The 27985-nt window shown below is 39.9% G+C and overlaps 1 protein-coding gene across 1 annotated transcript; it reads right to left on the bottom strand.

Annotated features, from left to right (window-relative positions):
- Positions 1–1226: 1226 nt before the first annotated feature.
- LOC100371689 (aldo-keto reductase family 1 member A1-B-like) lies at positions 1227–27985 on the bottom strand. Its single transcript, XM_006823311.3, has 7 exons — positions 27698–27985; positions 21993–22144; positions 21259–21457; positions 6607–6806; positions 4044–4116; positions 3806–3889; positions 1227–2918 (listed from the first exon to the last, which is right to left on the bottom strand). Exons 1-7 carry the CDS (start codon positions 27896–27898, stop codon positions 2850–2852), a joined length of 978 nt encoding a protein of 325 aa, XP_006823374.3. The 5' UTR covers positions 27899–27985; the 3' UTR covers positions 1227–2849.

Below are 27985 nucleotides of genomic sequence, written 5' to 3'. Positions count from 1 at the left end.
AATATTACAAATTCACTTAGCCATCATTAGCCAATATGCATGTATGCGACCAGTCAATTTATCTATTAGACATAACCCAAACAGATGATGGAATGTGATTCTAACTTCAAATCATTAATTTATTACCTCGCGAGAAAATGTGGATGATCGTAAAGCAACATGAACAAGATTATACTGGCTAAGCTCAACTCAAAATCCTTGTAAAACGGCCAATTTAGCAGCACTATCACTTTTGATAATTAACGTTTAAATAAAAACTACAAATGTAGGTTGATCATTTTATGCCACACAATCTTAACTTTGAACATGTATTCTACATACTCGTAGCTCCAAACATATCCTGTATTCCCTGATTGGCAATTTTGGCAACAAATAAATAAATTTTTATAACATTGTTCTACTAATTTGGGTTATACATTTTTAATGACAATATGGTACTCGCATAAATCTCGTGAATCGTGCATATGATGGCAGGTCTATGTTGAGTTAAGCCCATAATTAACATGCTCTTTTCGACCCCGCCCAAATATTTGCACAATGTTCCCAGTAGAGGCCAACAATATTCCCAAAGCCTGGCCAAGACAAGACAAGACAAGACAAGACGAGACGAGACAAGACAAGCATAATCTTGCTTTATGATTTTATCAGTTTCTGGATTGAAATTAATATCTATCTTCCTAACTTGAGCTCAACACTACCAGTTATTGCACCATACACGCACGTGGTGGGAGGGAGATGAATTTCCCTTACTATGCTTATTGAACGATACATGGTTCCATCAAACACTGGTCAACAACAGTGCCTTGTTTAACAAGTAGTCTTTGGAAGATCTTGTGCCTCTTGCAAACTCCTCAGTCCCATAATGCAACTCCAGCTGGACATAGAAATGTCCCGGAGAGAAGAATTCCTGGAGGGGGGGCATAATAACTTGACCTTCTGGTTGGACTTGCATACGAGTGCCAAAAAGCCCTGTAGTGGTTGCCAACCCAGAGCAGCTGGTTGAGGCGTCCTTTATCATAGAATCTGACAATGTCAGTTTTAACGAATACATTGAACAATAGAGGGATGGGATGGGGGGGGGCAACATATGATGGTTCTGGAGACTTGACAAATTTGAAATGCATAAATGACCACAAAGTTTTTGCAAATACAAAAACTTGTTTTGCTAGGACAAAGTTGAATTTTTAAATCATTGAATATGGAGAAAAAAAATAATACAGAACACATTGTTAGCTCATCTGTGGATATTTACTTTTTATTGATAGACACATCCATAAATAAATACCATCTTTTGAAGCATATTGCCAAGTAATCAGCAAACAGCCTGCTTGATATGTGCAACTGTCCTCCCACAGTGACGGTATGTACGAGTATCTCACCCTATGAACACACCATTTACAAATAAGTACCTACAAATGACAATGTTCAGCAAATCAAGTGATGGCATGCATAATGGTTCATCTTAAACTTAATCAGTTCAGGAGATTTGCTCGTCATATCCATTAAGTTAAGAATTTCTGAAACCTGCATGCACCTCTATCCGATTTATCAGAAGAGGACTACATAGCTATAAGTACACGTGAAATAACTTGTAGATTATCTTAATTAAGAAATGTAAGCTTGTAAAAAGTCAGGAATTATTTGAAAATATGCACACTTTTACTATTGTTATATAAATACTCTATATAAATGTATTTTTTTCAAATTATTTATTCTCTAAAAAGTGGGTTTGTATGCTTTTGATTTATTAAAATGTATTATTACCATACATGTACATACTATTGTTCAAACAAGGGAAAATTTTATTGTTTTACAATTTTTTTGTTTTTTTATATATTGTTACAAATTGTATAAATCATCACATGCCCAAAGCCAAACATGTCCAAACTGGGCTAAGAATTATGATTTTTTAATATATTTTTGATTACAATCAGGTTACCGCAACCTTAATGAAAACATTTTCCCCCAAATTTCATAAAATCCCAAATTATATATACAAATTATCATTAAAATGAATCACACTTTAGATATAACTGAAACAAAAAAAGATTTAAAACAAACAATAAATCATATATGTGTATTGAAATATGATGAATTTTCACTTGCATGAAAAATATATAATACTAAAATCAAAACATTTAAAAAACATCAAAATCTGGTGACTGCTGAAAAACCTGCAGGTACGCAGCAAAAAAAAATGAAAAAGCTGGAAAATAAAATAATTAATTTAGAAAATGCACTGAATAATATTTAATTGTTTTACAATGACAATAATTAAATGTGTATATATTAATTAGGAAATGTAAATCAACCCTCAATCTAAACAATGATTTGAAAAATATAACCAGAAAACAATCTTGTCTGCATCAAATTCAGTAAAAGCAGTATTGGAATTCAATCTGGTCAGTAAAAGTGACGTTTGATTTGAATATGGTCAGTAAAACTGGCACTGGAATTGAATCTGGTCAGTAAAAGTGGCGTTTTATTTGAATCTGGTCAGTAAAACTGGCATTGGAATTGAATCTGGTCAGTAAAAGTGACGTTTGATTTGAATATGGTCAGTAAAACTGGCGTTTGATTTGAATATGGTCAGTAAAACTGGCGTTTGATTTGAATATGGTCAGTAAAACTGGCATTGGAATTGAATCTGGTCAATAAAAGTGGCGTTTGATTTGAAATTGGTCAATAAAAGTAGTGTTTAAATTGAATCTGTCAGTAAAAGTAGTGTTAATTGAATTTGTCTCAATTCAAAATATGTCGGGATTGAGAACATATGTAGACAATCTAGTAATAAATACAACCAATAAAAATATATTATATTGCTCTAAGATCTTATATTTAAGTAGATCTTAAAATAGTTCATTGAACGGATAGTGTGGTCGGTGGTCATCACGTGGTATTATGTTGTCATCTTCATCCTGTAAGAGGTCAAATAAAAGACAGTGTACCGGGTATTAATTACGTTATGACTTTAAATGATGTGATGTGTAAATTGTTTTTACTGATGGGGAAAAATACTATAAAAGCTGCAAGGATATGCAACCATATTTTCATTTGGGTTTGACTTACAATACTTTCATCAGGTAAATCATGTTTCCTACCAGACAGAAGTATAATGCTTAATATTGAGTTGAATTATCGCATTTTAAAATAATACACGACATCAAAATTGTATTTGATATAAAACAGGGTATATACAAAGCTTATGAAAAATTTAATTTTGTGGTTACTAAGTTATGAATTATAGTCATATTTAAGCATACATTTTTTTTTTTATTTATTTTTTTTTTTTTTTTGAGCCTGGCGACAGTTCTGGACATTGAATGCCACTGTTGTCTCTTCTGACTTTTTTTTGTATGTGCAAATTTCAAGTGCTAGGGCCGACAGTGTATTTTTGCCACAGAAGTCATATTTATGTTTAGAACTACATGACAGGGTCGTGTGGCTATCTCTTTATCAAATGGCAATTTAATGTGCTATCCTGGCGTCAACCAGGCTCCTGTGGACCTTAAACAAGGTTCCCCCAAAGTCACATTCATTAGTGAATGAATCTCTGCCGGTGGAATTGGCCTTCCCATTAAGTCTGTGGCACACTCACCCAGGGTAGGGGTCGACCCTTTTGATGTTCAGCCCAAGGTAGGATTTGAACTTGGGTCTACCGGCCACGTGTCTGATGCGACAATCACTATGCTACCAGTGATCGGTTATTTAAGCATACATACAAGGATCAGAGAAACATAATCCTTGATTTACTAAGACAATGAAAGTTTCAATTGTAGAAATAAAAAGTAAAAAGAATTCTTACTCTTGTATATGGTACGTGTTGTCTTATTATGGGAAATGACAGTAAATCATCCATATCATATGCATCAAGTTCAAAGTCAAATACCTGCGAGAGAATATAAGGGTACATCTAATTACCAAGTACAAGAAAGAAGACAGCATGTCAACTGAACTGCCCTGATCTCTCGTTACTGTCTGTTAAAACACTCACATGATAATATTCATCTTACAAATAAATTGTATTTATTATCTTTACATACCTTGCTATTTTCAATGATTCTTTCAGGGGTAACACTTTTTGGTACGGCGGCAACACCTCTTTGAATCTGAAATCTACATACAGATGTATAGACTATAATACAGTGGATGCTTACAACATGAAATGGAACACAACTTTGTCCCCCATAGAATATACGATCTGCCCTGGTCAACTTATAAATGCCAGAGTTGTTAGATATGTATCACTGATACACATTAGACAGAAATGGCTGCAAAGATCTCAATGACAATCAGAGAGCCACAAGATTTTGTTTTCCCCAAATAAAATATTTTTTTTCTCTCCTGTCATCGTATCTACAGCTCCACTGATCTATTTGAAAAATATGGTATTTATCTCTTACAAAATACCATGAATAGTAGAAATAATAGAGCAATATATCGAAGCTGAATTTTGGGGTGAAAAATGATTTGTACTACACAATGAAAACGTATCCTATTACTGCATTATCACAACAGATCTTGGACTTCCATTATTGATATTTATTAATCATTACCAGCAATAAATGTGCTGTCATTCCTGTATTAACATTCATGTAATTAACGAAGCATACCCCACATGAAAAAACTGTAAAACGTGTCTTTTTAGCTAGCACATTATTTTAGCTAATTTAGCTAATCCACAATTTCGCTAAATTAAGATGTCGCTAATTAGAATAGAATATATTCTCACAATGAGATTGTTGACACTTTAGCTAAATTAGGATTCAGTTAATTTGTGCATTGAGTCAAATTAGCTAAAATGGCATGTAGCTATTTCAAAGTGTTTTACAGTATGTAAGATTTGTATAGTTGATTAATATGGTATCAACGTTTGAAAATCAGATAAGAATTGCTCAAGTTAATGTAATAGTAAACAGGGTTAAGGTCGGGAATGACGATATCACTGCCAATAAGAGACACTTTTCTAGCATATACCTTTCATTAACATTCTGGGCAAGCTAACGGGTCTAATATTTGAAATCATGGGCAGAGGTGGCAGGAAGATTTGTAAGAAAGAATTGCAAGCTAGACATTGAGAGAAAAAAAATATTCATGCAAGGTGCACTTTGGAACAATGTTGGCAAATTAAAAAAAAATAATCAAAAAAAGCTGAGTGGTAAGTGGTACTGAATCTGTGGAACATCTGTAAATTGGTTAATTTATGCAAATTCAGTAATTTAGTAAGTAAGTAAGTAAGTAAGTTTGATGAGTGGTTGAGATATTGATGGAAAAGTTAAATATTGGCTAAATAATATGCAAATGAAGTCATTACTGTACATCTAATCGGGTCTGTGCATTATCCCAGAGCATCTGTATACAATGTTTCATTGAAATCTTGTTTCATAACGCATGAGAAGCAAATGAAAATGCCTAAAATTGGCTAATTAATATGTAAATTAGGTAATTATTATACACAAGTTTTCAACCGAAGCTAATCAGATCACAGCATTATCCTAGAGCATCTATGTACCAAGTTCATTGAAATGTTATATAATTCGTTCTTGAGATATCAGACAGACAGACAGACAGACACACAGACAGACAGACAGACAGACAGACAGACAGACAGACAGACACACACACAGACACACAGACAGACACACAGACACACAGACAGACAGACACACAGACACACAGACAGACAGACACACAGACAGACAGACAGACAGACACACACAGACACACAAACAGACACACAGACAGACACAGACAGACAGACAGACAGACACACACACACACACAGAGACACACACACACACACACACAGACACACACAGACACAGACACCCAGACACACAGAGACACACACACACACACACACACACACACACACACACACACACAGACACACAAAGACACACACACACAAAGACACACAAAGACACACACAAAGACACAGACACAGACAGACACACTAACCTCCAAGACTTCTATTGTTTGCTTTGCACACAGGAGTCAAAAAACTAAATGTTTACAGACATTTTAAGTTCGAGAGATGGGTTCATTGCCAATAGTGCTAGCAAATTTATTGACAGCATTTTATTTTACAGATTTTGAAACAAATTGTCATGGATATGCGTCCTAATATGTATAAAGTACATGTATGTGCCAAATTTGAATGAAAACTGACAGAGCACTTCCAAGATACCGCGTAAAAAAACAAAAAAACAAGATGCCTGCCAGTCGACCATCTTTGATCCAATTGCGAAATAAATTGTCATGGACATGTAACTTAACATGTATAACCTAAGTACCAAGTTTGAATGACAACTGACAAAGCATGTTCAAAGTACAACATTTTCAAAAAACAAGATGGCTGCCAGTCGGCCATTTTGAATCGAATCGCTAAACCACTGCATGTGCATATGTCCCAGATAAAGTACTAGGCACATGCAAAAAATGAACTGAATCGGTTCAAGGGATTCTGAGATATGACTCCGGACAGACGCATGAATGCACGGACGCACGGACGGAGACCGAATTATAAGTCCCTGTTTTCGGACTTCGTTCGAACGGAGACTAATTAGTTGACCTCTACAAATGATAGCATGATAATTTATTTACCTTATCATGACCTGTGCCGGGGTTTTTCCATGCTTTTCAGCTATCTGGACAATTTTTTCTTCAGACAACATATCACGTTCTCTCGGCAGATGCCATTTGCGGTCACGTGACCCAAGAGGTGTATGTGCAGTCATTGAAATACCACGATGTTTACAAAATTGTATCAATTTCTGTTGCGGTAGAAAAGGATGGCACTCGACCTGAATTTAGAAAACAAATAATTAGATAACCACAAAAGCACACAGTTTCAATGGACAATAGTCGTGTAATGGGATGCAAATTACAGATGCATCTGTTGGCAGAGCACAAAAGGTAGCTGGATTTACCTATATCAGCTATATTCAGTTCATCATCAAATTAAAACTAAAGAACATTTCTTCATTGAATGTTTTAGACAGAAGGAGAAACGTTATTTAATAATATCAATAGTCCAGAAGGATAAAAAGTGATGCCGAGATATTGAAATATAGTACAAGTTCAAGAGAAGACATGATAAATTATCACATCACCAGCCACACTGCACATTCAAATCATCACATCACCAGCCACACTGCACATTCAAATCATCACATCACCAGCCACACTGCACCATTCAGTTCATCACATCACCAGCCACACTGCACCATTCAGTTCATCACAACACCAGCCACACTTCACATTCAGATCATCACATCACCAGCCACACTGCACATTCAGTTCATCACATCACCAGCCACACTGCACATTCAGTTCATCATATCACCAGCCACACTGCACATTCAGTTCATCACATCACCAGCCACACTGAACATTCAGTTCATCACATCACCAGCCACACTGCACATTCAGTTCATCACATCACCAGCCACACTGCACATTCAGTTCATCACATCACCAGCCACACTGCACATTCAGTTCATCACATCACCAGCCACACTGCACATTCAGTTCATCACAACACCAGCCACACTTCACATTCAGATCATCACATCACCAGCCACACTGCACATTCAGTTCATCACATCACCAGCCACACTGCACATTCAGTTCATCACATCACCAGCCACACTGCACATTCAGTTCATCACATCACCAGCCACACTGCACATTCAGTTCATCATATCACCAGCCACACTGCACATTCAGTTCATCACATCACCAGCCACACTTCACATTCAGATCATCACATCACCAGCCACACTGCACATTCAGTTCATCACATCACCAGCCATACTGCACATTCAGTTCATCACATCACCAGCCACACTGCACATTCAGTTCATCACATCACCAGCCATACTGCACATTCAGTTCATCACATCACCAGCCACACTGCACATTCAGTTCATCACATCACCAGCCACACTGCACATTCAGTTCATCACATCACCAGCCACACTGCACATTCAGTTCATCACATCACCAGCCACACTGCACATTCAGTTCATCACATCACCAGCCACACTGCACATTCAGTTCATCACATCACCAGCCATACTGCACATTCAGTTCATCACATCACCAGCCACACTGCACATTCAGTTCATCACATCACCAGCCACACTGCACATTAAGATCATCACATAACCAGCCATACTGCACATTCAGTTCATCACATCACCAGCCACACTGCACATTAAGATCATCACATAACCAGCCATACTGCACATTCAGTTCATCACATCACCAGCCATACTGCACATTCAGTTCATCACATCACCAGCCACACTGCACATTCAGTTCATCACATCACCAGCCACACTGCACATTCAGTTCATCACATCACCAGCCACACTGCACATTCAGTTCATCACATCACCAGCCATACTGCACATTCAGTTCATCACATCACCAGCCACACTGCACATTCAGTTCATCACATGACCAGCCACACTTCACATTCAGTTCATCATATCACCAGCCACACTGCACATTCAGTTCATCACATCACCAGCCATACTGCACATTCAGTTCATCACATCACCAGCCACACTGCACATTCAGTTCATCACATCACCAGCCACACTGCACATTCAGTTCATCACATGACCAGCCATACTGCACATTCAGTTCATCACATCACCAGCCACACTGCACATTCAGTTCATCACATCACCAGCCACACTGCACATTCAGTTCATCACATCACCAGCCACACTGCACATTCAGTTCATCACATCACCAGCCATACTGCACATTCAGTTCATCACATCACCAGCCACACTGCACATTCAGTTCATCACATCACCAGCCATACTGCACATTCAGTTCATCACATCACCAGCCACACTGCACATTCAGTTCATCACATCACCAGTCACACTGCACATTCAGTTCATCACATCACCAGCCATACTGCACATTCAGTTCATCACATCACCAGCCACACTGCACATTCAGTTCATCACATCACCAGCCACACTGCACATTCAGTTCATCACATCACCAGTCACACTGCACATTCAGTTCATCACATCACCAGCCATACTGCACATTCAGTTCATCACATCACCAGCCACACTGCACATTCAAATCATCACATCACCAGCCATACTGCACATTCAGTTCATCACATCACCAGCCACACTGCACATTCAAATCATCACATCACCAGCCACACTGCACATTCAGTTCATCACATCACCAGCCACACTGCACATTCAGTTCATCACATCACCAGCCACACTGCACATTCAGTTCATCACATCACCAGCCACACTGCACATTCAGTTCATCACATCACCAGCCACACTGCACATTCAGTTCATCACATCACCAGCCACACTGCACATTCAGTTCATCACATCACCAGCCACACTGCACATTCAGTTCATCACATCACCAGCCACACTGCACATTCAAATCATCACATCACCAGCCATACTGCACATTCAGTTCATCACATCACCAGCCACACTGCACATTCAGTTCATCACATCACCAGCCACACTGCACATTCAGTTCATCACATCACCAGCCACACTGCACATTCAGATCATCACATCACCAGCCACACTGCACATTCAAATCATCACATCACCAGCCATACTGCACATTCAGTTCATCACATCACCAGCCACACTGCACATTCAGTTCATCACATCACCAGCCACACTGCACATTAAGTTCATCACATCACCAGCCACACTGCACATTAAGATCATCACATCACCAGCCACACTGCACATTCAGTTCATCACATCACCAGCCACACTGCACATTAAGTTCATCACATCACCAGCCACACTGCACATTCAGTTCATCACATGACCAGCCACACTGAACATTCAGTTCATCACATCACCAGCCATACTGCACATTCAGTTCATCACATCACCAGCCACACTGCACATTCAGTTCAGTTCATCACATCACCAGCCATACTGCACATTCAGTTCATCACATCACCAGCCACACTGCACATTCAAATCATCACATCACCAGTCACACTGCACATTCAGTTCATCACATCACCAGCCACACTGCACATTCAGTTCATCACATCACCAGCCACACTGCACATTCAGTTCATCACATCACCAGCCACACTGCACATTCAGTTCATCATATCACCAGTCACACTGCACATTCAGTTCATCACATCACCAGCCACACTGCACATTCAGTTCATCACATCACCAGCCGCACTGCACATTCAGTTCATCATATCACCAGTCACACTGCACATTCAGTTCATCACATCACCAGCCACACTGCACATTCAGTTCATCACATCACCAGCCACACTGCACATTCAGTTCATCACATCACCAGCCACACTGCACATTCAGTTCATCATATCACCAGCCACACTGCACATTCAGTTCATCATATCACCAGTCACACTGCACATTCAGTTCATCACATCACCAGCCACACTGCACATTCAGTTCATCACATCACCAGCCACACTGCACATTCAGTTCATCACATCACCAGCCACACTGCACATTCAGTTCATCACATCACCAGCCACACTGCACATTCAGTTCATCACATCACCAGCCACACTGCACATTCAGTTCATCACATCACCAGCCACACTGCACATTCAGTTCATCACATCACCAGTCACACTGCACATTAAGATCATCACATCACCAGCCACACTGCACATTCAGTTCATCACATCACCAGCCACACTGCACATTCAGTTCATCACATCACCAGCCACACTGCACATTCAGTTCATCACATCACCAGTCACACTGCACATTAAGATCATCACATCACCAGCCACACTGCACATTAAGATCATCACATCACCAGTCACACTGCACATTCAGTTCATCACATCACCAGCCACACTGCACATTCAGATCATCACATCACCAGCCACACTGCACATTCAGTTCATCACATCACCAGCCACACTGCACATTCAGTTCATCACATCACCAGTCACACTGCACATTAAGATCATCACATCACCAGCCATACTGCACATTCAGTTCATCACATCACCAGCCACACTGCACATTCAGATCATCACATCACCAGCCACACTGCACATTCAGTTCATCACATCACCAGCCACACTGCACATTCAGTTCATCACATCACCAGTCACACTGCACATTAAGATCATCACATCACCAGCCACACTGCACATTAAGATCATCACATCACCAGTCACACTGCACATTCAGTTCATCATATCACCAGTCACACTGCACATTCAGTTCATCACATCACCAGCCACACTGCACATTCAGTTCATCATATCACCAGTCACACTGCACGTTCAGTTCATCACATCACCAGCCACACTGCACATTCAGTTCATCACATCACCAGCCACACTGCACATTAAGATCATCACATCACCAGCCACACTGCACATTCAGTTCATCACATCACCAGCCATACTGCACATTCAGTTCATCACATCACCAGCCACACTGCACATTCAGTTCATCACATCACCAGCCACACTGCACATTCAGTTCATCACATCACCAGCCACACTGCACATTCAGTTCATCACATCACCAGCCATACTGCACATTCAGTTCATCACATCACCAGCCACACTGCACATTCAGTTCATCACATCACCAGCCACACTGCACATTCAGTTCATCACATCACCAGCCACACTGCACATTCAGTTCATCACATCACCAGCCACACTGCACATTCAGTTCATCATATCACCAGCCACACTGAACATTCAGTTCATCACATCACCAGCCACACTGCACATTCAGTTCATCACATCACCAGCCACACTGCACATTCAGTTCATCACATCACCAGCCACACTGCACATTCAGTTCATCATATCACCAGCCATACTGCACATTCAGTTCATCACATCACCAGCCACACTGCACATTCAGTTCATCACATCACCAGCCACACTGCACATTCAGTTCAGTTCATCACATCACCAGCCACACTGCACATTCAGTTCATCACATGACCAGCCACACTGCACATTCAGTTCATCACATCACCAGCCACACTGCACATTCAGTTCATCACATGACCAGCCACACTGAACATTCAGTTCATCACATCACCAGCCACACTGCACATTCAGTTCATCACATCACCAGCCACACTGCACATTCAGTTCATCACATCACCAGCCACACTGCACATTCAGTTCATCATATCACCAGCCATACTGCACATTCAGTTCATCACATCACCAGCCACACTGCACATTCAGTTCATCACATCACCAGCCACACTGCACATTCAGTTCAGTTCATCACATCACCAGCCACACTGCACATTCAGTTCATCACATGACCAGCCACACTGCACATTCAGTTCATCACATCACCAGCCACACTGCACATTCAGTTCATCACATGACCAGCCACACTGAACATTCAGTTCATCATATCACCAGCCATACTGCACATTCAGTTCATCACATCACCAGCCACACTGCACATTCAGTTCATCACATCACCAGCCACACTGCACATTCAGTTCAGTTCATCACATCACCAGCCACACTGCACATTCAGTTCATCACATGACCAGCCACACTGCACATTCAGTTCATCACATCACCAGCCACACTGCACATTCAGTTCATCACATGACCAGCCACACTGAACATTCAGTTCATCACATCACCAGCCACACTGCACATTCAGTTCATCACATCACCAGCCACACTGCACATTCAGTTCATCACATGACCAGCCACACTTCACATTCAGTTCATCACATCACCAGCCACACTGCACATTCAGTTCATCACATCACCAGCCACACTTCACATTCAGATCATCACATCACCAGCCACACTGCTTATTCAGTTCATCACATCACCAGCCATACTGCACATTCAGTTCATCACATCACCAGCCACACTGCACATTCAGTTCATCACATCACCAGCCACACTGAACATTCAGTTCATCACATCACCAGCCATACTGCACATTCAGTTCAGTTCATCACATCACCAGCCATACTGCACATTCAGTTCATCACATCACCAGCCACACTGCACATTCAGTTCATCACATCACCAGCCACACTGCACATTCAGTTCATCACATCACCAGCCACACTGCACATTCAGTTCATCATATCACCAGTCACACTGCACATTCAGTTCATCACATCACCAGCCACACTGCACATTCAGTTCAGTTCATCACATCACCAGCCATACTGCACATTCAGTTCATCACATCACCAGCCACACTGCACATTCAGTTCATCACATCACCAGCCATACTGCACATTCAGTTCATCACATCACCAGCCACACTGCACATTAAGTTCATCACATCACCAGCCACACTGCACATTCAGTTCATCACATCACCAGCCACACTGCACATTCAGTTCATCACATCACCAGCCATACTGCACATTCAGTTCATCACATCACCAGCCACACTGCACATTCAGTTCATCACATCACCAGCCATACTGCACATTCAGTTCATCACATCACCAGCCACACTGCACATTCAGTTCATCACATCACCAGCCATACTGTACATTCAGTTCATCATATCACCAGTCACACTGCACATTCAGTTCATCACATCACCAGCCACACTGCACATTCAGTTCATCACATCACCAGCCATACTGCACATTCAGTTCATCACATCACCAGCCACACTGCACATTCAGTTCATCACATCACCAGCCACACTGCACATTCAGTTCATCACATCACCAGCCATACTGCACATTAAGATCATCACATCACCAGCCACACTGAACATTCAGTTCATCACATCACCAGCCATACTGCACATTCAGTTCATCACATCACCAGCCACACTGCACATTCAGTTCATCACATCACCAGCCATACTGCACATTCAGTTCATCACATCACCAGCCACACTGCACATTAAGTTCATCACATCACCAGCCATACTGCACATTAAGATCATCACATCACCAGCCACACTGCACATTCAGTTCATCACATCACCAGCCACACTGCACATTCAGTTCATCACATCACCAGCCACACTGCACATTCAGTTCATCACATCACCAGCCATACTGCACATTCAGTTCATCACATCACCAGCCACACTGCACATTCAGTTCATCACATCACCAGCCACACTGCACATTAAGTTCATCACATCACCAGCCATACTGCACATTAAGATCATCACATCACCAGCCACACTGCACATTCAGTTCATCACATCACCAGCCACACTGCACATTCAGTTCATCACATCACCAGCCACACTGCACATTCAGTTCATCACATCACCAGCCACACTGCACATTCAGTTCATCACATCACCAGCCACACTGCACATTCAGTTCATCACATCACCAGCCATACTGCACATTCAGTTCATCACATCACCAGCCATACTGCACATTCAGTTCAGTTCATCACATCACCAGCCATACTGCACATTCAGTTCATCACATCACCAGCCACACTGCACATTCAGTTCATCACATCACCAGCCATACTGCACATTCAGTTCATCACATCACCAGTCACACTGCACATTCAGTTCATCACATCACCAGCCACACTGCACATTCAGTTCATCACATCACCAGCCATACTGCACATTCAGTTCATCACATCACCAGCCATACTGCACATTCAGTTCATCACATCACCAGCCATACTGCACATTCAGTTCATCACATCACCAGCCATACTGCACATTCAGTTCATCACATCACCAGTCACACTGCACATTCAGTTCATCACATCACCAGTCACACTGCACATTAAGTTCATCACATCACCAGCCATACTGCACATTCAAATCATCACATCACCAGCCACACTGCACATTCAGTTCATCACATCACCAGCCATACTGCACATTCAGTTCATCACATCACCAGTCATACTGCACATTAAGATCATCACATCACCAGCCACACTGCACATTCAGTTCATCACATCACCAGCCACACTGCACATTCAGTTCATCACATCACCAGCCACACTGCACATTCAGTTCATCACATCACCAGCCATACTGCACATTCAGTTCATCACATCACCAGCCACACTGCACATTAAGATCATCACATCACCAGCCACACTGCACATTAAGATCATCACATCACCAGCCACACTGCACATTCAGTTCATCACATCACCAGCCACACTGCACATTCAGTTCATCACATCACCAGTCACACTGCACATTAAGTTCATCACATCACCAGCCATACTGCACATTAAGATCATCACATCACCAGTCACACTGCACATTCAGTTCATCATATCACCAGCCACACTGCACATTCAGTTCATCACATCACCAGCCACACTGCACATTCAGTTCATCACATCACCAGCCACACTGCACATTCAGTTCATCACATCACCAGCCACACTGCACATTCAGTTCATCACATCACCAGCCATACTGCACATTCAGTTCATCACATCACCAGCCACACTGCACATTCAGTTCATCACATCACCAGCCACACTGCACATTCAGTTCAGTTCATCACATCACCAGCCACACTGCACATTCAGTTCATCACATCACCAGCCATACTGCACATTCAGTTCAGTTCATCACATCACCAGCCATACTGCACATTCAGTTCATCACATCACCAGCCACACTGCACATTCAGTTCATCACATCACCAGCCACACTGCACATTCAGTTCATCACATCACCAGCCACACTGCACATTCAGTTCATCACATCACCAGCCATACTGCACATTCAGTTCATCACATCACCAGCCATACTGCACATTCAGTTCATCACATCACCAGCCACACTGCACATTCAGTTCATCACATCACCAGCCATACTGCACATTCAGTTCATCACATCACCAGCCACACTGCACATTCAGTTCATCACATCACCAGCCATACTGCACATTCAGTTCATCACATCACCAGCCACACTGCACATTCAGTTCATCACATCACCAGCCATACTGCACATTCAGTTCATCACATCACCAGCCACACTGCACATTCAGTTCATCACATCACCAGCCACACTGCACATTCAGTTCATCACATCACCAGCCATACTGCACATTAAGATCATCACATCACCAGCCACACTGAACATTCAGTTCATCACATCACCAGCCATACTGCACATTCAGTTCATCACATCACCAGCCACACTGCACATTCAGTTCATCACATCACCAGCCATACTGCACATTCAGTTCATCACATCACCAGCCACACTGCACATTAAGTTCATCACATCACCAGCCATACTGCACATTAAGATCATCACATCACCAGCCACACTGCACATTCAGTTCATCACATCACCAGCCACACTGCACATTCAGTTCATCACATCACCAGCCACACTGCACATTCAGTTCATCACATCACCAGCCATACTGCACATTCAGTTCATCACATCACCAGCCATACTGCACATTCAGTTCAGTTCATCACATCACCAGCCATACTGCACATTCAGTTCATCACATCACCAGCCACACTGCACATTCAGTTCATCACATCACCAGCCATACTGCACATTCAGTTCATCACATCACCAGTCACACTGCACATTCAGTTCATCACATCACCAGCCACACTGCACATTCAGTTCATCACATCACCAGCCATACTGCACATTCAGTTCATCACATCACCAGCCATACTGCACATTCAGTTCATCACATCACCAGCCATACTGCACATTCAGTTCATCACATCACCAGCCATACTGCACATTCAGTTCATCACATCACCAGTCACACTGCACATTAAGTTCATCACATCACCAGCCATACTGCACATTCAAATCATCACATCACCAGCCACACTGCACATTCAGTTCATCACATCACCAGCCATACTGCACATTCAGTTCATCACATCACCAGTCATACTGCACATTAAGATCATCACATCACCAGCCACACTGCACATTCAGTTCATCACATCACCAGCCACACTGCACATTCAGTTCATCACATCACCAGCCACACTGCACATTCAGTTCATCACATCACCAGCCATACTGCACATTCAGTTCATCACATCACCAGCCACACTGCACATTAAGATCATCACATCACCAGCCACACTGCACATTAAGATCATCACATCACCAGCCACACTGCACATTCAGTTCATCACATCACCAGCCACACTGCACATTCAGTTCATCACATCACCAGTCACACTGCACATTAAGTTCATCACATCACCAGCCATACTGCACATTAAGATCATCACATCACCAGTCACACTGCACATTCAGTTCATCATATCACCAGCCACACTGCACATTCAGTTCATCACATCACCAGCCACACTGCACATTCAGTTCATCACATCACCAGCCACACTGCACATTCAGTTCATCACATCACCAGCCACACTGCACATTCAGTTCATCACATCACCAGCCATACTGCACATTCAGTTCATCACATCACCAGCCACACTGCACATTCAGTTCATCACATCACCAGCCACACTGCACATTCAGTTCAGTTCATCACATCACCAGCCACACTGCACATTCAGTTCATCACATCACCAGCCATACTGCACATTCAGTTCAGTTCATCACATCACCAGCCATACTGCACATTCAGTTCATCACATCACCAGCCACACTGCACATTCAGTTCATCACATCACCAGCCACACTGCACATTCAGTTCATCACATCACCAGCCACACTGCACATTCAGTTCATCACATCACCAGCCACACTGCACATTCAGTTCATCACATCACCAGCCACACTGCACATTCAGTTCATCACATCACCAGCCACACTGAACATTCAGTTCATCACATCACCAGCCATACTGCACATTCAGTTCATCACATCACCAGCCACACTGCACATTCAGTTCATCACATCACCAGCCACACTGCACATTCAGTTCATCACATCACCAGTCACACTGCACATTCAGTTCATCACATCACCAGCCATACTGCACATTCAGTTCATCACATCACCAGCCATACTGCACATTCAGTTCATCACATCACCAGCCACACTGCACATTCAGTTCATCACATCACCAGCCACACTGCACATTCAGTTCATCACATCACCAGCCACACTGCACATTCAGTTCATCACATCACCAGCCACACTGCACATTCAGTTCATCACATCACCAGCCACACTGCACATTCAGTTCATCACATCACCAGCCACACTGAACATTCAGTTCATCACATCACCAGCCATACTGCACATTCAGTTCATCACATCACCAGCCACACTGAACATTCAGTTCATCACATCACCAGCCATACTGCACATTCAGTTCATCATATCACCAGCCACACTGCACATTCAGTTCATCACATCACCAGCCATACTGTACATTCAGTTCATCACATCACCAGCCACAATGCACATTCAGTTCATCACATCACCAGCCACACTGCACATTCAGTTCATCACATCACCAGCCACACTGCACATTCAGTTCATCACATCACCAGCCATACTGCACATTCAGTTCATCACATCACCAGCCATACTGCACATTCAGTTCATCACATCACCAGCCATACTGCACATTCAGTTCATCACATCACCAGCCATACTGCACATTCAGTTCATCACATCACCAGCCACACTGCACATTCAGTTCATCACATCACCAGCCACACTGCACATTCAGTTCATCACATCACCAGCCACACTGCACATTCAGTTCATCACATCACCAGCCATACTGCACATTCAGTTCAACACATCACCAGCCACACTGCACATTCAGTTCATCACACCACCAGCCATACTGCACATTCAGTTCATCACATCACCAGCCACACTGCACATTCAGTTCAGTTCATCACATCACCAGCCATACTGCACATTCAGATCATACATGTGTGAATGAGTAATGTATACTGAATAATACAATCCATTTTAGTCCTTGTAAGTTCAATAGTAGACAAACTGAATTGAATCTGCCATTTTTAATCAGAACATGAAACAAATGACAGGATGTAAAGTTTGACTGCAATCAATCAATGTATGCCAGAGACATGGCTCTTTGAACAGCTCTTGCATTGGCCATTTTGAATCCGATCTAAAAAAATATGGTCCTTTTATATATGTATTAAGATGAACAATAGCTGTCCATGTATAATCAAGACCAAGATCCAGAATGAAAAATGCTCGATTTTTATACATATTTAACATAAAAATTGGCAAGCAATTGGGATCATCAAACAAATTACTGTACATACATGTATGTGCGACATGATAAATAAAGTATCTATCAAATTTGAACATGATTGTTCAAGGCAAAGATGTCACAAGTCATTGTCAATGACACGTCCCCGTTCCGTTCATATTTGAGTGACATATACATTCAAAGCAGATCATGACCGAAATGCACCTGCATATGTACAACACATTGTGCTAAATCTGAACAAAATCCATCCATGCATGACTGAGATCCGGTTCTGGAATTGTGAAAATACGTGATTTTGATGCATTTTCGGCCTTAAAATGGCCATCATTCCGCTATTGTTAAGCAGATCATGAAACAAATGCACATATCTATTTGTGACATGATGTACCATGTGTGTGTGAAGTTTGAACTTGATCAATTCAGACATGTCTTGGATATGGATCCAGAACTGAATTCTTTAACAAAATGGCCGCCAGTCGGCCATTTCGAACTTGATCCGAAAAAAAAAAAGACGTGCATCAAGGTCCTATTATGTTTAATGTATGTACCAAATTTGAACAAAATCCATTCATGCATAACTGAGATACGGGTCCGGAATGGTGAAAATGTGCGATTTCAATGCATTTTTGGCCTTAAAGCGGCCGCCATTTGGCTATCGTTAATGAGATCATGAAACAAATGCACATACGTATTTGTGACATGATGTACCTTGTGTGTGTGAAGTTTGAACTTGATCAATCCAGACATGTCTCGGATACGGATCCAGAACTGAATTCTTTAAAACAAAATGGCCGCCAGTCGGCTATTTCGAACTTGATCCGAAAAAAAAAAATGACGTGCATCAAGGTCCTATTATGTTTAATGTATGTACCAAATTTGAATGAAATCCGTCCATGCATAACTGAGATCCGGGTCCGGAATGGTGAAAATGTGCGATTTCAATGCATTTTCGGCCTTAAAGCGGCCGCCTTTTGGCTATCGTTAATGAGATCATGAAACAAATGCACATACATATTTGTGACATGATGTACCTTGTGTGTGTGAAGTTTGAACTCGATCAATCCAAGCATGTCTCAGATACGGATCCAGAACTGAATTCTTTAAAACAAAATGGCCGCCAGTCGGCCATTTCGAACCCGATCCAAAAAAAAAAATGACGTGCATCAAGGTCCTATTATGTTTAATGTATGTACCAAATTTGAACAAAATCCGTCCATGCATAACTGAGATCCGGGTCCGGAATGGTGAAAATGTGCGATTTTGATGCATTTTCGGCCTTAAAATGGCCGCTATTCGGCTATCGTTAATCGGATCATGAAAAAAATGCATGTGCATATGTCCCATATAATGTGTGATGTATGAGTGAACTTTGAACTTAATCGGTCCATGTATGTTCGAGATACAGGTGATCACGGACGCACGGACGGACGGACGCACACAGGGCAAAACATAAGTCCCCGTTTTCGGACTGTGTCCGAACGGGGACTAAAAATGGTTGCCAGTTGGCCATTTTAAATCTGATCTGAAAAACAAATTGATGCGCATCAAGGTACCATAATTTTCAACACATGTTCCAAGTTTGCATGAAATCCATTCATATATATATATATATATATATATGTATGTAAGAGGCAAATAGGGGGTTCTTAAGGTAGCAATTAGAGAATATTAGGTTAAAAATTTATCTGATTCAGACAATTTTTAAAAGCTACTACTCGTGCTATTATAACAAGCTACACATCATCTGAAAGCTTACAGGCAAATACAGTGGTACATGCCTTACCAATGTTTGTCTAACAAAATACCTAATACTTTGATATTTTGTTATTGTGCTTTGACTATTCTGACTATGCCAGTGTTGGATCATACAAAGTACCTCTTCATACCAAATATTAAAGTAATCAAGCTGGTAGTCTTCATGAAAAAGTAGAAAATGTAATTTTTGATGGACGCACAACAAACAATCACTCATATGAACAGCTCAGCTGAAAATGGCCTTTTTTATTATCCAATCTAGTACAGATATAGCCTGTTTCATAGTAAAAAAGAACATACCTGTAAGTTTGATGGTTTTATTCGACCTTTTCTGATTATTTCAGATATCTGTTTGCTATTGAAATTAGAAACACCAATAGCTTTACATAATCCTTCATCCATAAGTTTTTCCATCTCCACCCATGTTTCCATGAAATGTACATCTGCATACATGACTGAACCATCATCATATCGCGGGACCGCTGCATCACCGAAATTACTACAAGAAATAAACAATACATCGATACATCGGTTTACCTGAAGTACATACTGATTTACAATACAGAGTTAATCTTATTACCAAATATCCAAGCCTTTATAATCTTATTACATGATACAAAGTGGATACACCTTGGTACAATAGTCGTGTCGCTACACAAAGTGCGGGTAAGATTTAAGCTAATCTTGTACGTTTGCATATCGAATAGTCAAAATGCGTTCATGCACAAGAGGAAACAGAGGTCACCACGGGCAAACGAACAGTCAAACTTGTTGAGAATATACAACAGCTCATTAGCATAAATTTGCATAATTGTCATCCACCCTACAATTCATACCATCTACATGGGTTATCTGCCCAACAATAATACAGACGTACACTAAACACTTCCACCACACCCAGTCAACTATACTTTTGACTGTTTTGTATGTTGTCAAAACACAAAACAAGCGTAATCAAACAAAACCTAAAAGTACATATTTTAACCAATTAAAACATTGAAAAAAAAAAAGGAATTGCTGGATATAAAACTTACGCAAATGAATAAGGCCAATGTATCAGATACAGGTCTAAGTAGTCCAATCCTAAATCTTGTAGTGTTTGCTGACAAGCTGGTTTCACATCCTTGGCAGCATGTTTTGTAGTTGCCAACTTAGAACAGATGAAAAAGTCTTCACGCTTGACAGTCTGCAGTGCCATGCAATCAATTATACAGGAGATAAAAAGCAATTCAAAATTATTATTTAAATATGTTGTAAAAAGTATACATATTCTTTGTAGACTTCATTGACGATGACATAGTCCCTGTCAGGTTTTAGGTGACTGTCAATTACGAACAACAAAAGATGTAGATGGATTATAATTAATGTTGAAGTAACCACTACAAAGAGTTATTTCAAATAGTACCATATCCAGGTAATGCTCGGTCAAAGTGGCACCTCCTACACATGTAGCAAAGAAATCTTTTCTTTAATGTACAAACCAAGTTGCATATTCCACATTAGACTGGCTAAGTTGAGACAATTTTATTGTTATATGATAATTCTTTTAGAACGAGTTTGTAGAATCTTCCATGTTGACGCGAAATTACCACAACTGATCTGTTCTGCCGCGCCTTTTATAGTCGTCACTATAGTTATACCTGTTTTTGTGGTTATAAATATGCTAATGAGGAATATTAATTGTAAGTGCCAACCAATAAGAAAGACTGCTTTTAGTCCGCGATCTGTTCCACCCAACCTGAACGCATACATACTTTCCTCCCGGGTTCCATAACGTCACTGCGTATCATGAATAAGTAATAATAATGAATATGCTGCAAAATCCACCAATCATGGTAATTTCTTGTCGGACCACAATTTAAGAAAAAAAATATATTCAGTCTAATTCCAAACACAAACCATGTACGGCTGGAAATTTTGAATCAAATCAAAACATGTGTGCTCAATTACCAAGTTTCAATAAAATCTGCCCAGACATGATAGAATGAATGGTTGATGATGATATGATCATATTTTGTATTTGCACTTAACCCTAACACAATGGAAGAGGGTTTCACATCATGTTTTTGTACCAAATATAATCCAAATTGTTTAACCCAAGGCATGACAAATTTCACATGAATTAATCATGGCGATTTCTTTTTACAGCATTGCATGACTGTCTTGTAAGATTTTGTAGAATAGAACCTGAGGGCCAACAGTACCAGGTGATTTACCATTTATGAACTTAACCTTTTGCATACAAAATGAACTAATCTGGCGCTAGTTTTACTATGTTGCTATGGTAACATTACCAAAATCACACCCGATCCCGCCTCATTCTTAAGAACGTGAAATTGATGATGTTAACCTAACCTTTTCACCAGAAGTTCCCCGTTTTCATCACAATTTCACATAATGCATGTAGTTTACTTTCTGAACTTTCCTTCAGAAGATTAGGACAAAAATAACCAAATTATTTTGAGTAAATACTAAAAATTGACTCAAATTTTGCCAGAAATATTGAAGAATACAAAAAACTAGTGCAGGAAAATTTGGGATGAGAAAGACTGGTGGTGAAAAGGCTGTACTCTAAGCATTCATAAAACTTCATTGGGTTGAAAAAAAAAATTAAAATTGAATATCATTACATTGTATACATTTCTAAACACTTGTGCAAATTTAATTCAGGTAAATATGTCACAGTACTCCCAAGATCTCAATAATTAAATTGCCAGAATGCTGTAAGGGTGGAACTTTAATCTTTCATATCTGAACAAGTTGCTCGATTTCAAAAATTAAGTCATCTTATGCTGCATAAAGTACAAAAAGAACAGGTCTCATGTGACATATACACTACTGTAAAATACTTTATTTTAGCTGGGGTTAATTTTCACTGAAAAGACTTTTTGGGTGTTTTGTATGAAATTTATTTTCAATGATTTTTGACAAGTTGAATGTAAAGTATAGGAAAAAAGGTATACCCGGTATTCGCTGATTTTATTTTCACTGGATCATTCCTTCAAAGAATATTAATTCCATGCAAAAATAAAGCATTTTACAGTATGTATATTTGATTAACAATTCAGGTAGGGTAAGACAACTCCTCAGCTTCAATGTGTTAATATTCAATGGACACGAAGATCATCACCTTGCTCCTAGATTGTCAGAATTCAGTTATGATCATGTGACTTTCAAGCTTGCAGATTTTACACATTTTGTGTTCTATAGTAGAAAATGTTCTCATTTCACTGAAAAGTATTGTGAAAATATAAGAAGAAAATAATAGAATTGGAGTTACAAGACAGTACATTATGTCTGCTACTCTGTATTTTGTCTAGCCATGCCAAAAATTATAACCAAATCAAGTCTGATCCACTACATGAAATTTAAAACAGGGATCAAGCTTTGTGAAAATTATTTAAAAATCAGTTGACAATAGGTGCTCTGCCTAAATTCAAAACAAGGTCATACAAATGTACACACTAGGTCTTGCATATGAGAAAACAAAGTAGGAAAATGTCAAATAGTGACTGTACATGTCCATGCTAGATTGTGGAATGTGGCCGACTGAATCCAACCACAAATATCGCAAGCAACTGAACATGCTACATGCTTACCAATTACATTTAGGCAAGGAAAAAAAATTCTTTGTTTCTCGTTCCATGGAAATTTTAAAATGAGGCGGCGAGGCGATTTTTTTTTTTTTTTTTAAAACTGAGCTAAAATAGGGAAAATTTGAGACAAGTGCGAGTACAAGTGCATTTTGAAATGCTTTAGAACGGAAAAATGTTCGAGGCACATAGTTCAAAATGATGCGCGCGAGAACGAGAAACATTTTTTTTCTCAGCCTTACTACAGGTATATTTTTGTAGCCTTAAGTGATACCGATAATTGACGCCCATCTTCAATATCCGACGTTTACCTAGCCTTTTTTTCTATTCCTCTCTCCCTCCCCCACCAAAATCACTGCTGTACACTTTCAGTAAGACTGATTAATTTATAAAATAGACGCGTTTTCAAATTTAGTTTAGATGTGTACACATGTTTTGCCTTCAATACAAATGGTATTTTTGCCTCTATGAAAATTTCAAATTGTAACTTTAAAAAAATCATTCAATTGTACTTGTTTTTTTACAAACCACTGATCAACTTTGAGTTTTTTACTAATTTTCTAAGTTGTAGCATTGTAACACAAACCATAGTTATTGAAAGGGTGGTGTTACTTAATGTCAGGCCAGGCTTTTTTTTATTCCTTGTTTCTTGAGTTTTTATAAGGCAATTTTTTTGAGGAGGGCGAAAAAATAAAATTAATTCCATTTTTTCTATTAGATTTGTGTGATTCTCAAAGAATTGTAAGTGAGATCATTGATCGAAGAAAAAAAATGAAATAAAATTTTATTCCATGTATAACCTTGTTTCTCATATGCACGAGACTTCGGTACTTTAATCATGATACTCCCACGAAAATGCAACTTGGGTTGTTATGCGGCGGCGGAAAAAAGATTAAGATAAAAAAAAAAATTTGTTTGCACTTGCACAAGTCGGCGGGCGCGAAAAATTACGCTGAAATAAAGTTTATTTTCATTTAATTTTTGGCTCCTGTACATTCGGCGGGTTCGCGAAACAAGGGATAATAAAAATCTGGCCTCAGCTTGCTCAGAGCAGAACAACAGCAGCTAGGAAATCCATTCAACCATAATTATAAGTATAATCTCAAATGACTGCCAATGCGAGGTAAATTAGAAATATTAATGCAATTTGTAAATAAAAATACTGTGTGCATCTGTTGTTAATGCGCATGATTGCATGTGTCCCATAGACACATTATTCCTGGATTTAAATAAAAATGCTTAATCATACACAATTCATGCATTTGTTTGCATAAAATGAAAACAGTAAACAAAGTAATAATTTAAATGAAGTACGTAATACTTGTTCATGACAAATATTGGATGTTTTTTCAAAAACAATATACACTGTACTAATTTAGTAGACTGTTCACATGGGAGTGACCAGCATTCCACTTTATAATGTACAACAGGCATGTATACACATGCAGTAACTGGTATATTTACAAGTGAAGCATTTCAAAATTGGGGGGGACAGGAAGAAATTAGTAAATTGCAATTTTTTTTTTTCCTAATATTTTTTTTTTCTCAGTGTGACAGCAGTTACACCCCCACACAGTATTTTTATTTACAAATTGCATTAATATTTCTAATTTACCTCGCATTGGAGCAGTCATTTGAGATTATACTTATAATTATGGTTGAATGGATTTCATAGCTGCTGTTGTTCTGCTCTGAGTAAGCTTAGGCCAGACTTGTATTATCCCTTGTTTCGCGAACCCGCCGAATGAACAGGAGCCAAAAATAAAATTAAAATAAAATTTTATTTCAGCGTAATTTTTCGCGCCCGCTGACTTGTAAGCGCAAAAAAATGCTAAAAAAATATTATTTTTATCTTCATTTTTTTACTGCCCGCCGCATAACAAACCCAAGTTGCATTTTCTCGAGAGTATCATGATTAAAGTACCGAAGTCTCGTGCAGATGAGAAACAAGGTTATACATGGAATAAAATGTTATTTCATTTCTTCTTTCCGATCAATGATCTCACTTACAATTCTTTGAGAATCACACAAATCTAATGGAAAAAAAGAATTTTATTTTTTTTTCGCCCTCCTCAAAAAAATTTACTTATAAAAACTTGAGAAAGAAGGAATAAAAAAAATTATGGCCTAAAGAACAAAATCAATGAAGTAATAATTATCGATTCGATATTTCTCAGTTTATGCTTGTACAATCGTACATTTAGACTGGAATCCGGTCATTTCAAGTACACTCAAGAATGGTCTGATGAATTGCTATGTAGTCAGCACAGAATTCTGTGTCACTGCTAATTGGTTGTCTCCATGACTTCAGTACATTCCCATGGTAAGGCACATGCACAGACAGACTCAACCACCCACCGACCCAGCCACCGACCCAGCCACCGACCCATCCACCAACCCACTCACAACACTCCAGACCGATTCACTACAGGCTAGTCTATTATTCAAAGATATTTTTAAATATTCCGAAGACACAGAGCACAATACGACTTGTTCGAAGCAGACACCATTCCAAATTTATCATTGGTATTTCTAAATATTTTGGAGTCTATGATTGTATTTAACCTCGCTTATAGTTCCCACTTAACGTCAATTGTGCATTCTTGTCATTGATAACGAGGAATGCTTTCTTCTAAACTTAAATTCATTGGCTAAGAATCCAATAAATACATACTCATACCAGTACAAGTGTTATATTGTAAAACTGTGTCTGTTGTATAACACGTATGCAGCTGAATAATACAAAAAAATGTAAGCAATAAAAACAAGTAGTGTAATTTGTTAATGTTCGAGAAAGGCAAAAGTGAACCTAATCTCTCTCCATTCCCTCCAATGAATATGAAGTGAAAAAAGGAACGACTTTCCCCTCTAGAGTGTACGGACACCCTCCCCCACGTCATAAAAACTGAGCAGTTACCGTAATTTTCATCAAGACAATGCCTACCTACGTAAAAAAAAATAATAATAATGGGCGTGCCCACGTAATAAAACTATCCGTCTGGCTGGGAAACGTTGTAATATTTTTCACTGCTAACATGATTCATTGAGTATATCACTAAAACAAAAATACTATACTCACGATATTGATATATTAATATTTTCATGACAACAGAAAGGTCATCTAAAGTTCACACAGTGTCGCCTACCTTGCCAATGGTTAATGAGAGTGCCTCGCCAATGGCTTTCTCATTACCGTAGACCGGTGCACAGTCAATGTGTCGGTAGCCATTCTCAAGTGCAACGCAGACAGCGTCCACAACGTCTTCTGGTTGACTCTTCCATGTGCCCAGTCCTAACATTGGCATCTGGGCACGTGTATTCAGCGTGAGTTTTGTGCTCGCTGCCATTGTGCTAAGTCAAACTACCATACACCGTGTGAATACTCTAGCTTATACTGCCCTACACTGCCCTACGTGACAAACGTCTGCCGCCGT

This window comes from Saccoglossus kowalevskii, chromosome 9 (genome assembly GCF_978046115.1).
Source record: "Saccoglossus kowalevskii chromosome 9, keSacKowa6.1, whole genome shotgun sequence".
NCBI lineage: Eukaryota > Metazoa > Hemichordata > Enteropneusta > Harrimaniidae > Saccoglossus > Saccoglossus kowalevskii.
This window is presented reverse-complemented; position numbering and strand designations above follow the sequence as displayed.

Bases quoted from the DNA above. Each gene is read 5' to 3' on its own strand.
- LOC100371689 (XM_006823311.3), bottom strand. From the start codon at position 27,898: ATGGCAGCGAGCACAAAACTCACGCTGAATACACGTGCCCAGATGCCA. The intron at 22,145-27,697 runs GTAGGCGACACT...ATGGCACTGCAG, and splicing joins TCTCATTAACCATTGGCAAG to ACTGTCAAGCGTGAAGACTT. The intron at 4,117-6,606 runs GTAAATAAATTA...ATCTGTATGTAG, and splicing joins CCGGCACAGGTCATGATAAG to ATTTCAGATTCAAAGAGGTG.